The sequence below is a fragment of the Calypte anna genome, chromosome 14 (genome assembly GCF_003957555.1).
Source record: "Calypte anna isolate BGI_N300 chromosome 14, bCalAnn1_v1.p, whole genome shotgun sequence".
Taxonomy (NCBI): Eukaryota; Metazoa; Chordata; class Aves; order Apodiformes; family Trochilidae; genus Calypte; species Calypte anna.
Window position 1 is genome coordinate 11,229,206 of NC_044260.1, and position 13,016 is coordinate 11,242,221.

At 43.9% G+C, this 13,016-nt stretch overlaps 1 protein-coding gene across 3 annotated transcripts in view; it reads left to right on the forward strand.

Annotated features, from left to right (window-relative positions):
• Positions 1-11,854, forward strand: part of POLR3E (RNA polymerase III subunit E) — a 28,378-nt gene extending 16,524 nt beyond the window's left edge. For all 3 annotated transcript variants that reach the window (XM_030459951.1, XM_030459953.1, XM_030459952.1), the window contains exons 15-21: positions 508-567; positions 1,552-1,709; positions 1,999-2,063; positions 3,150-3,646; positions 8,334-8,411; positions 9,284-9,409; positions 11,465-11,854. In XM_030459951.1, the coding sequence (XP_030315811.1) occupies positions 508-567; positions 1,552-1,709; positions 1,999-2,063; positions 3,150-3,646; positions 8,334-8,411; positions 9,284-9,409; positions 11,465-11,521 (1,041 nt within the window). In that variant the 3' untranslated portion in view covers positions 11,522-11,854. The remainder of the gene's footprint in view (positions 1-507; positions 568-1,551; positions 1,710-1,998; positions 2,064-3,149; positions 3,647-8,333; positions 8,412-9,283; positions 9,410-11,464) is intronic.
• The last annotated feature ends 1,162 nt before the right edge of the window (positions 11,855-13,016 follow it).

Genomic DNA, 13,016 nt, shown 5'->3' on the forward strand with positions numbered 1-13,016 from the left:
CTGCCTCTCAGCTGCTCTGCAGAGCTTCTCTGGGGGCAAGGATGAGTGACATCTCAGCATAACTGTAAGTGCCTGTGGTGTTCATTTAAGACAGGAACAGGCACTACCCTAGGGAGCTGTGTGCCACAGAAGGGCAACAGTCACCAGCCTCATTAACAGAAGTGTATGAAGAGTTTCTTCAGGTTGATGATTAGGCATGTGAGAAGCTGAGCCTCAGGTATGGCTCTGGAGTCCCAACATCATTGCAGTGGATTTTTGTTTGTTTGTTTTTCTGGAAGCTAAATGGAGTTCAAGTTCAAGGCATGTTTCACAGCTTTTGTAGTCACAGGTTCACCAAGGCAAACCATGGCTTCTTGAAGCTTTTCATACTATGTTTGTGCTCATTTGAGGCCAGAATGGAGTTTCCATTTTCCTCATAACATCATTGAACAAGGTTAATACTACAGATTTTCAGAAAAACAACTGCTAAATACAGTACTAGGTTTTCCTCCTCTGTTCCCTTCCTAGATGTGGAAGTTCACACAGGACCGCTGGGTTGTGAGAAAGGAAGTGGCAGCAGTTACAAAAGTGAGTAGTGGTTTTTTTTTTTCATTCCTAAACCAGAAGTTGGATGTTGCCTGTAGGTTGGTAGTGGATGCTACCAACCAAGAGAAGTCTTTTCTTGGGTTCACAGTGTCTGCATTACTGCTGACTTGCAGTGTTGCTCAGCAGGCTTGCCTTCACTTCAGAACTGGTGTAGGTACACTCTCTTTTCAGAAACTTTTCAGGCAGCTCTGACAGTTACCATAACTCCACAGGAAGTTACTGTCCTTGTAGCTGAGCCACTGGAATATATCTTGTCCTCTTATCTCTTTCAGTGGAAAGACAGACACAGTTTGGTTTGAGATGGCAGATTGTGCACAAAAGGAGACGAATGCTTGTGCAGTCCACACTAGCTGCTCCTCTTTGGGGGCTTTACAAAAGAGCATCTTTTCTGTATATATTTGCCAGTTGTGAATATTGAATAAAACCTTTAAAACAACTCAGACACCTGACTGTTCTGTTAAAACTGACAGATCAATGAGGACAAAAGGTAATTTCCTTACAATACAGTAAAATGATGAAACACAAGTCAGTTTATGCACAGACCATCTATTTTTGGAATGGAAGATGAAGTCCAGTGCAGCTTAAAAGCTGAATGTGTGTAGGTACAGCATGTCTGACCTGCAGCTCTAAAACAGGAACACTGTAGAATATGTTCCTCTTTACAATAAAGTCTTTTCATCTCGGTTTGGAAACTCCCTTTTCTTCACAAAACATGCCATGAGCTATTTGGCTTTCAGGTGATTAATCACCACTGCTCTGTGAAGTCTTTGCTTTTAACATTGTGTTGGAGCTGCAGAGAAGGACAAATATCTCCAACTTAGCTGGGTGTGACTTCATGGAGGTGCCCCATATATACCAAGTCAGCCCAGCTCCTTGTGTCTTGTGGAACAACGCCCATTGCTGCATGGCTGCAAATGTCCTATGTAAATTGATTTCCATATAATTTATGCTTTCTTTTTCTTTTAGCTTTGCCCAGAAGATGTGAAAGACTTCCTAGAGCACATGTCTGTGGCAAGAATAAACAAAGGTTGGGAGTTCATGCTCCCTTACGATGAAGACTTTGTTAAGAAGCATCCAGATATAGTTCAGAGGCAACATATGCTGTGGATGGGCATTCAGGCCAAGTAAATGAATTGTTTTATTTTGGAGAATAAGTGAAAAAGAGAGAACTGTCTCACAGAAAGTTTCTGTAGACTTTGAGAAGTAATTTGATCTCTGTTACCTCAAAGGTTTCCCCCTCACAGTCACCAGGTAGTGGTGTGGTTGGGGGACTATCACAGCGTTATTCAGGTCATTCCTGTTCCTTGAGTCCCTGGAAAAATTGAGTGTTCTGTCTGTTGGCTAAAGCTGGCATGGCTGTATGCAGGCATAACAACTGAAACTGTCCTGGTATATTTTCTCTTTGTCTTTCAGATTAGAAAAGGTCTATAATCTCTTAAAGGAGCACTTGACACCAAAGAAACAAGAGGCACAATCAGGTAAATAGAGTTGTGCTTGTGACTAACAATAAGACAAGGGGCAATGGTTATAAACTGAGCCGTAGTTGGTTCTGTATAAAGAAGAATTTTTTCACTGTGAGGGTGACAGGGCACTGGCACAGGCTGCCCAGGGAGGTTGTAGGGTCTCCTCTGGGCTCCCAGTGGTGTGGTTGAGGGGTGAACAATTAATAAAGAGTGTTTGGCAGGGGGCTTAAGAAGATGTGACATTGTCTCTTTTTGACATCCTTCACCATGGATGCCAGTGAGAATATTAAAGTAGCTGCTCCATAATCCTGAAAAACTGTAAAAACTTGAGATTCCAGAGAGTTTTAACTGGCATTTGGCTCAATGCCAGACACTGTAACCAACGAAGAGTATAAGAAGAACTGACAAATGAGTGTATGAATCCATTTCAATACCCTGTGTCTGATCTGCTTGGAAGGATTAGATGTTGGGTTATTTGAGAGGATTAGTGAGCCTGACAGCAGAGAAGATAACAGCATGTGTGCTGTGCATGCTTCTGCCTTAGACACAGCACTCAGTCCTTTGGTGTTGGGACTGGATTCCTCTGCTGCCAGCATGCCCCTTCCTTTCACCTTTGGTTAGCTGGGTGTGGAGAAGACACAAGGGAAGGATGCAGGATTGCATGGGAAAGGACTCTCTGCTGTCACTTTCTCCCCATCACTGGATAATAATTCCAACAAGAGAGTGTCATTTTTGTATTGTACATCTCAAACTAAAGGGGTGTTTGGTTCACTGGTTCCTTCAGTCTCCTCACTGTACCTATAGGACATCTTCATGCTGGCTCTGGCAGTTGCTGCAGCAGATCCTTCTCCCTCACCTCCCTCCTCCCCCCCCAGAAACTCGCAACAGAACAACCCACACCAAAAACCAACCCCCCCCCTCAAAAAAAACAACCCAAAGCTGAAGTAAAATCTAATCAACAATCTAGGCTCGTGTCTTAAATGGAGAAACATGATGTTTCTAGGTTTTATTTCACTATGAACTCTTCAAGAAATATTCTTCAAGACTAGAGTCGTGGTTACGATGAGATTTTTAGTATCTGTATTTTTTTTTTATCACTAGCTCATCCATTGCTGGTTTCTGGGGAGCAAAGAGTCAACATGGCTAAAGCAAAAGTCAAGCAGAACTATGGGCAACTGGAGAAGGCGTTCCAGAAGCAAAAGGCAGAGATGAAATCAAATGACACCTCATCCAAGATGGATGTTTCCAGTATCCACATTAAAGAGGAGCCTGTGAGTGATGAGGAGCCAATGGATACCTTGGCCTATGAGAGCATGAACAACGGGGTTGTTAACGGCCTCCATGCTGAGGAGGACTCCATGGACTCTTTAAATGGCCACTTGCCTGGAGGCTGCATTGACCGTGTAGCTCAAGAACTGAAGGCTTTTGTGTCTTCAACATTTAAGAAACAATTTGTACTCACCTTGAGTGAGCTGAAACGGTTATTTAACCTTCACTTAGCCAGTCTGCCTCCAGGACATACATTGTTCAGTGGCATTTCGGACAAAATGCTACAGGACATGGTGCTGGACACTGGCTGCAAACAGATTTTGGTGCCTGTAAGTATGTTTTTCCCTTGGTGTACTCTGGGGAGGAGGGACTGGGGGACAGTTAAACATCTGAGCTGGGAAATGTTTGTGTCCTGTGCTGATGGACAAGATGAACAGATGTGCTCTGAGTAACTGTCCAGCACTAGATATCTCAAAACTGTTGCAGGTTTGTCTTGTGTCCTGCTTCTGGCAGGCCTTGTGCTCTGTTTTCTTTGCTCTCTGGGGTGCTGCATAGCTCAGTTGACTTTGAGGCTCTGTTTCAACATCCAAGCTGTTGGTCTGCAGTGACTCAGTGTCCCAAGTTCTTCCTGTAAATCTGATCTGAGCAAGTCCCAGATTCCCATCAACTTTCCTGGAGTTACCCAATCTCCTTTTCTGGGGACAGAGATGCAGCTGGGGGAGGAAAGGTGGCACCAACTGCCTGGGAGAGGCAAGGCACACCCAGCAGAGTCTTGAGGGAAGCCACAAACTGTATCTGTAGCAGGTTTCTTGGGTCAGGCCTTTTCTTCCTAGACTGTGCAGAGATGTCTTTGTTCTTTTGTCTTTATGGAAATGACGTGTGATTGCGTGAGACAGAGGTGGGGCTGTGTGACAGTAGATTGCTTAGGAAAGGAAAAGTCATTTGGCATCATGGGAAAGAGCCTAAAAGGAAATTAATTTTACAAGACGCCTGGCAGTGCTGACTGCATTGCAACCAGAAGGAGCTTGGGAATCAGCTGCCTTTGAGGAGAGGAAAAGAGATGTGTGAACTGCTTGAAAGAGCAGGCAAGGTGGAAAGAGGAGGAAGCAGGCAGGCTGAAGAGAGAGCCTGGAGCATGGGAGTTGAAACCCAGCTAGGGAATAAAGGTTGCTGTGGAGGGGCAGAAAAACCATGTTCAGTCGTGTGCAATATATGTTTTGTGGCACCTGGGAACTGAGTAACAGACTTGAAATGCCACTAGGCAGACCACCATGTTTAGTACTCTCTGCTTTCCCTCTTGACAGCTTCGAAGTCTTGGGGTAGTATTTGTCTGGAACAGCCTTAGTGCTGGCTGAGCTGTGGTGTAATGTATGCATTTGCCATGCTGATAGTAAATAGCTGAGGTCATTGCTGCTCTTTTACTGAGGAGTGGGATTTATTTGCTGTGGAAGTTTTGGGACTTTGGAAATTATTCCATCCACTCAGTGAGGAGTGAAAATGGGATAGTTTCCTTTTTCAAAAGTTAACCAAAATAAAATCTTGCTGAAGAGAGGTGGTTGGAAGCTTCCTTCTGCCTGGAAAACTGTGTCACAGGAGACCTGCAGAAGTGTCGAGGTGGTCACTGGAACATCTCTTGCTGGAGATCTGTAAGTTTTAGTTCTGCTGAGCCAGAATTTACTGGAAAACTTGAGATCTTGTACCAGAGCCTGTACAGACCTGTATAGTTATCAGCAATGTGGATCCTTACCCCCTAGCATCCCCCTGGTGTTCTGTGCAGATGACAGAGGTACCAGGACTGGTTTTACTCTGCATGGGCTCGTACACTTTGGTATTTTTTGATTGTTCTCTTGGGCAATTTTGTCAGAACCCAGTGAGGGTGCCTAAGCTCAGGGAAACCTGGGATCATTTAGCTTGGGGTTTCAAAGCTGCTCATTAGTTGTCTGTAATTGAAACTGCTTTGGTGATAAAAATCAATGATCTGAGCTAATTAAAATGATGTTCTGCCAGGGGTGAACACACTCTTGCCTTGCATGCTGCCCTGTTATAGAAAACGTGTTGCTGAAAAGGGCAATTGAAACCTTACCAAGGGAGTGCTGGATTTATTATAGAGCTGACCGACTGCTCCCAGGGTATGAAATAAATATTATTTGTGGGGAGCCAGGAGAGATGTCACTACAGCTGCAAGTGAGGCTGTGGGGCTGCCTGCAGGGTGCTGTGCTTGCTTGTGTTTTGTAGCATCCTCAAGTGGGAGAGAAAACCACATGGAAAAAAATAGTGAATGCTGAGCAGATGCACCCAAGTGGGGTGAGCAGCTGCCAGCATCAGAGAGGGGCAGGTAGGGAGGCATCCTCAGGAGGGAATGGTGCTGTGCAGGGGTCTGGAGCTTGGGCAGGCTGAGCCTGTGTCCATCCCCACGGGAAATGTCTGCACAGGAGTCTCACTCCTGACTACTTGCACCCATTTCCTGCGGACTGGGGGGGTGGCTGGCTGGCTCCCTTCCCGTGCTCCATGGAGTGGCAAGGTTCTGCCCAAATCTTGAGGATATTTTTGAGGCATGAGGAAATGATGTAACCATTGCTGGCTCCCGTCTGGCTAGGGTAACAGGAGAGGAATGCAGCCCTGTGCTGTGCTTATGGTGAGCCTTTTGGGCAAGTGCTGATGTCAGGCTCCTGGAGAGGTAAAGTCAACAGTTTACCTCTAGGATTATTCCAGCTGGTAAGTTTTTTCTGTCAGACTCAGCCCCTTTCAGTCTTGTTTAGCTGTAACGCGTGGCTGCCTGGCAGTGGCTGTTTTTAGGACATGCTCAGTGCTTGAGTGAGACAGATCCCAAAGCCAAGGGCTCCTCCCTGAGACTTCCCCTTTTAACGTGGCAGCCCTGGTGACCCCGGGCAGCAGTTCATCTCCTAAAAACTCTGCACTAGCTCTGGGGGCAAATGTTTTAAAGAAGGATTTTAAGGCAGTGGAGAGCTGTTTCAGGGTGAGGCTGGAGAAGTTAAGAAAATAAACAAAATGGCAAAGGGACTGCAAAAGCAGATGGAAAGCTGTTTGCATGGAGCAGCAGCATGTCTTGAGTTGCTGGTGGCATTTCCTACCCCTGTGGACAGGCTGTAGGACAGCAGCAGGTGAGCAGGGAGCTGTTGGCAGCAGTTGTGTGCAACAGTTTGCAGAATAAGGCTGTATGAGAGGAGATGCTGTGAATTTTTCTTTCCAAATTAAGTGTTGTGTTGGTTTGGAAGCTGTTTCCTCACAGAATGGCCACATAAGCACAGCTGCATTTCAGACATGTGGCTGAGGCAGGAGTTTGCACTTCAGGTCTGTGTTCAGTGACTTTGAGAGCGAAGCAGCTTGTGGCTGGGTGAGCTCTCCTGTGCCCTGAGTTTTGCCTTTTCTGCTGCAGCTTTTTTCCTGGAGGGAAACTGAAGTATGTGGTTTTATCTGTGCTGAAAACATGCAAGAGAGATTATTCCTCAAAAGTGAGTGTCCTTGTGACAAGAGAACTATGTCAGGTGTTGCAAACCTAATAAACCTGAATATTGGCTCTAAACAAAGTGTAAAACCTTGTTATATTCCATCTATTTGGACCAACCTGAGAGCCAGAGCTGTTAATCCCACCAGGCAGCTCCCACTGGACAAAAAAACCCAAACCTTCCTCTTTGCATTAAGATCAGAGGCAAAGCCTGAAAGGAAAGGCTGATCTCTCACTCTGCAATGCACAGGTCTTTTGGATGATGTGAGGGAAGCTGGCAAGAAAGGTTTGGCTTGTCCCACCAGCCAGTGTTGAGGGCTACTGAATAATCAGGATTGGCCTATTACCTTTTAATAGCTGATTGATTTAGGTCATCTGGGTGGTTAGCAAGGAATAAATTGTTAGTGACAGACAGGAAGAGATATGTCAGGGGTGAAGGCATATTCCAGCAGTGCTCATTAGTTGCTGCTCCAAGGGTAAATGTTAAGGCAAATGGATGGTGTTTTATTTATTTTAGGAATTTAGGGGATGGAGGGGAGGCAGTTGTATTCCCTTTCTGTGTGCAGGGATGTGAGGCTTCTGCCTTGAGGAAAAAAACTAAATACATTTCTCCAGCTTGGCACATAGGGGGAAAGAAAAATAATACAAGACCAAACACTTTTTGAGCCTGAAATGAGCAAGTGTCTGGAGCCTGAAATGAGCAAGTGTCTGGTCCATCAGTGTTCTGGAGTCCTGTAGTCTGCCCAAAACAAATACAGCAGAAGCACAGTGCTCATCAGTGGTGCTGGCTTGGGATTAGTGAAGCAGATAACTACAGGATGGAGTCTGAGTCTCTAAAACCTTTCCCTGTACATCTGAAAACTTCCAGAAAGACCCTGCAGTGCACATGGTGCTCTCAGTTGAATACTGCTTTGGGCCATGTGGAAGCAAACATTGCTGACAGGATAAATGAGACATCTTGCCATGAAATACTGGCTAAGGTTCAAGCCCTGGGATTGTTCTTCTGATATGTGGTAGTTGCCCTTGTCCAAGGGAGAACTGTCCCTATGCAAAATTCCCAGTCACAGTGTGCCAACACTATCTTGAAGCTCTGGTTGATGGTGTGCCAGACCATGGCACTGGTGTAGATCACCCCATCATGACCACAAGAATCAGTCAATAATGTATTGGGCGTATCAAGGCGCTCATCAGGGTGCCCTGGTACTCATCCCATTCCCTAGGCCCATTCCATTCCCTTGTTAGCCCCTCATTAGTTTGGGGTCTGTGTGCTGCAGGATCACCCAGCAGGACAGGTTTGATACAGGTTGTGTTTCTGTTGAAGTCATCATGGTCTGCCCCATGGCCGCTGGACAGGCCATGCCTGAGCTGCCAGAGCAAAGCTGCTCCTTCAAGTGTAGAGTGGGAGAGGAGCTTATGTTGTTTCAGCAGTTCTTATTACACAGCACTGACATTTTTTATTCAGTAATAGGTGTCCAGGGATATTGTATCATAGAATCATTAAGCAGAACTCATTAAATAGATGGTTATTTTTAACAGCTTCTTGTTCTCAGTTTCCTCCGCAGACTGCTGCTTCACCAGATGAACTAAAGGTCTATGCACTGTGGGAAGCTGGTGACACTTATGATCAGGTAAAGATAACAGGTGGCATTCCCAATTATGTGTTTATTGGGTATTTGTGTTTCTGGAAGTGGTACAGCACATATTTTCCCTCTTTTCCTATTGGCAGTGTCTGGTTTCGTACCAACTTATTTCCAGCTGAGAGGAAGCCCTTAGCTCACAGGGTGGTCATTGCTGTGTCAGAACAAGTTGGTGTGGACAGAAACATAATAATAAATGTCAGTAATTAGCTCAGTGAAATGCAGATATTTTTTAATATGTAAGGAGAAAGTCACCAATGTAGACTTCACATCAGGATCCAGTCCCAGTTATTTATTTATTTATTTATAGTGGTAATACAACATTAACCACAGTGAAATGATGTTACTGACATACTGTTTATACCTAGAATGATAACACCATATGTGAGCGTGTTCTGAGCTTTACTTGCTGTCATAAATAAATATAAAATAAAGTAAATAAAGTTAAAGGGAAGGTGCCTAACAAAATGTGGATGAAAATGTAATTCCTGTGCCCATGATCTAAATACGTTTTTTGAGGGAAGGACTCATGCATTGCTCTAGAGAACAGTGTCCAACCTCCTCTCTGGAGTGGACCACATAAACTCCTGTGAAAGCATTTGAGAGGAACGTGTTGCAGCCCCTTCAGCATGTTCTTGTGCTCAGATCACAGGACTGGTGAAAGTCGAGCCATAGAGCCCTCAGAATCTGGAGCCCAGCTGAAGAGCAGAGGTGTATGGGACAGTTTCAGGATTACAGAGCAAGAATCCTCTGACTGTAGTTCAGTTAATGTTTTGTACAGACTAAGGCATGCACAGCTTTGGTATGTAGAAAGATAGGAATAATTGTTCTTTTTGTATTACAATACTTTTGGTTTTTTTAAGCATCGCCAAGTCTTGCTTGAAATCTTCTCAAAAAATTACCGAGTGCGCAGGAATGTCATCCAGAGCCAGCTGAGTCAAGAATGTGGAGAAGACCTAAACAAGCAGGAGGTGGATAGAGTGTTAAAGGTAGGTTTCTGTTCTGTTGTGGGTTTGATCCAATTAATACATCAATTTTTAATGCTTGCATTGAGCAAAGGATCAAATTTTATCTCGAACTGGCGAATGATAAGCATGTTAGAACTGTGGTTTTTGGAAAGCAGAGATCCTGGTTTTCACCTTGTTTTCTTAAAGATACAGTTGTCTCACTTTACCTTTTTTGCTTTCCAAGGAGTCTTTATTTTGCCTTAATGCAGTATTTTGTATTATTGCAAGAAATTTTTATTTTTCATCTTGGACCAGTGGAGAAATGGAGTGTAGTGAATGTGATAATTCATTTTTAAGTACTGTGGAGTTAAACACATTAAAGATGTGGGAGAATTCTGCACGTAGTACAGAGTGTACAGGCTTCCTGCTGTTGGTTAATGCTGAAGAGCACAAGTGCCACATATTGAGAAGGAAATGCATTTTATTCTGTAGTAGGACATGCAGTGGTATAGAGAGCAGCAAAACCCTAGCCAAAACAAGCAGGCTAAGTAGTAGTTAACACATTTCATTGTGAATGTTTATTTGAATCCTTTCATCTCTGTCTTTGAAGATTCACCATTTACTTGCTAAAAAGTTTCAGGTGTAGACTGTGGACCACACAGGCCATGACTGACAAGCTTTAAAAGCAGTGCAGGACAGCTAAGTAGAAAGTTGCAAACCAGTATAATACTTTAATCATTGTTGTTGGGCCTTTGCTCACAGTCACCCACTTCAATAAGACAAGTGCTTAAGTACTTCATTACACTGGGATCTGGAAACAGAATAATAGCATATTTGAAAAATTATAGATCTGTTGGTGTGATAATAAACAAACTGGTCTTGCTTGAAAGAATCTGGTCTTCTTAGCATTAAAATAAGCTCAGACATGTCTACTTGCTAGACAGTACTTTGTGTTTGTCAGCTGTCTAGATGAGCTGAAATATCAGCTCTCCTGGAACATCTAGACATCTTCTGGCATTAGTTTTTCATGATGCTGTTGTTATTTAACAAGTAAACCTATTTCTGGAAAAAAATACCTCCCCTAAAAACTGGGTACTGTTTTTATGTAAGTCACTGTGTGACTAGCCTTGTGTTCTCTCGGGTTTCTTTGCCTTGAATCCATCTGTCACAGAAGGGAGTGAAATTATGTGTTTCTGAAAGAAATGTTAGAAGTCTGATTTAATGAAATAGGAACATTCTCTGGCTTCTTTAAACCACAAGAGATTGGATTCCTCTTTGAATGAAATTGGATTTGTTGACTCCTATTTCCCTATCTGTGTGTGCTCCTTTTCTATACACAGAGGAGCAGACTGATAGAGTTTGCATTTTTGCATCTGCAGAAAAAATCTGCAAACTCTTTCTAGCCTTCATGCTTCATGCTTTGTTTGTTTGTTTTTTTACCTTCATGCTCCACAGCATCAGTGCTGTAGCAGTACTGAAACTTGTGTTGAATTACTTAAATGTGAGTGGAGGCAGAAGGAAGAGAAACCATTAGATTAGAACTCAAGAGGTTTGGTGCTCATCTAACAGAAATAAGAAAATGAGCAACAAGAGAACTCACTGAGCTCCTTTGCTCACCTGCTGGAAGCTTAGCAGATCTGTGGTAAGAATTCCAAAGCACAGCTGTGAGGTTTGACTGTTCATTATCATAGAATGTTGTTTCTTAACAGGTTTCAGGTCTGGTGACTGCCTTCTCTATCCAGCCCATTCCCACTGCTCCTACAGTTTCTCCTGGAGCTTCAGCCTGGCTTTACCCTTCAGTTCCCCTTGTCCTCATCCCTCCCTGCAGCCTCTCCTAAGCTGCCTTCTGTGTGATCCCCACCATCTCCCCCAAAATCCCCACTTTGTGGCTGCCATCACATTATCCTCCTCGTGGCCTCTCAGCCTTCCCTCCCTCGTGTTTGTCATTTTCATTTCAGCCATCTGTGGGGACAGCCTGCTCCTGCTCCAGCTTCGTGCTGCCTCTTGTGCACTGGAGAGGGGGCTTTGTTATTGATCATATTCATTGTCTCAAAGCCAGTGGTCCCAAAACTTTACTTATTTCTGCTTTCTCCCCAGGACTGCTGTGTGAGCTACGGTGGGATGTGGTATCTTAAGGGGACGGTGCAGTCTTGACAGCGGTGGTTGCGGTTTCTTTGCTTCCAGTGATCTCCAGGGTGAAAGAGGAACCTGCAGCAGGCGGCACAGAGTGATGCTGTGGCCTCTGGAGTGCAGAGCAGGATCTGACCTACTTGGGGGTACGTGGGCATTGCAGAGAAATGGTCCTTAACCTCCCCACACACTCACCCCTGTGTTTGCATGGCCGCCTAAGGCACGAGAGCAGCTAGGAGGACAACATGGGACCCTGTCTGCAGCTTGATTAATCGGGGATTTATAATGTACTTCAAATCTCATTGTTTCATTATGAAAAAAATAAAAAGCATATACTGACACAGACATGATGAAAAATCATGGTCTAATACTTTATTTTGTAAGTAATGCCAATAAATTAAATTTGTTTACAAACACCCCAGTTTTTGTTAAATACCTAGATGCTCAGACTTCAGGCTGAGCGTGGCAATAGCCCTTGCAGCCCTCTATAAAGAGAAGATGGTCATGGGAATGTCAGGCCAGGGAGGGGGGAAGAGAATCACTGTCTTTGAACTCTGTACTACATAGCAATTGTTCTCACCTGTTGTCTGTGAAATGAGTTGTTTGGAAAGGTACCTACATTTGAAACAGACGTGGAACAAATACTGGATTTCTTTTATTGGTGTGGGGTTTGTTAGAGGGTTTTTTTGCATTACTGTATGCAGATACAGGGAGGTAAGTAACCAAGTGTACCCTCTGGAAGGCAGCCAGATCTACTTAGCACACAACAACAATGTAAAACCTCTATTTTGTGTAATTTTTCTAATAAAATTTTATCTCTAAGCCCAATTCTACCTTGCGTTGTGTTTGTCCGAGAAGAAATAGAAGGTGCAGCAGCTCCTTTTATAGACTGAAGGCTCATGGAGGAAGGAAAGGTCAGGAATGTTTTAGAAGAGGTAGGTAGTAAACATTCTTAAACTGTTTTACATCATTCTGCTTGCATCGTCTTAGGCAGGGGGAGCTTTCAAACTTAAGGGCCTGTTGCAGGTTTATCACTGAAACCTAACTGCAATAAGATGAGAAGCACCTACTGTAACTGGTTACATTATTGGTTGTGTTCTTTGATGTCATTTCTATCACATGAGAAGCTCAAAGCGATTCTATTAATTTCATCTACTTATGCTCAGAAAAGGCTGAGTTGTTTACTGAAGTAAGCAGATTAAGGTGGTTAATCCAGGCAAGATCATCTAAGAATATTGTTACCATACTGGTGGCATTTCACAGGTCTGGGGAAAGTACATGTCTTTAAACTGCTAAAATTCTACCTTAATTAATACTCCAGCCTAGTTTATTGACTACATCAATATAATTGGGAGGTGTTTTCAGTTCAGGCAGCTTTTGCAGCCTTTGTCTTGGTCTGTTGCATGCACTCATGGCTGACACCTCCCTGGTCCTGCCTCATTGCCTCAGCATTACCCATGGCTGCATCAGCAAAGCTGCTCCAGTAAAGCCACAGTCTGAGCCAGATCATGAAAGAAGA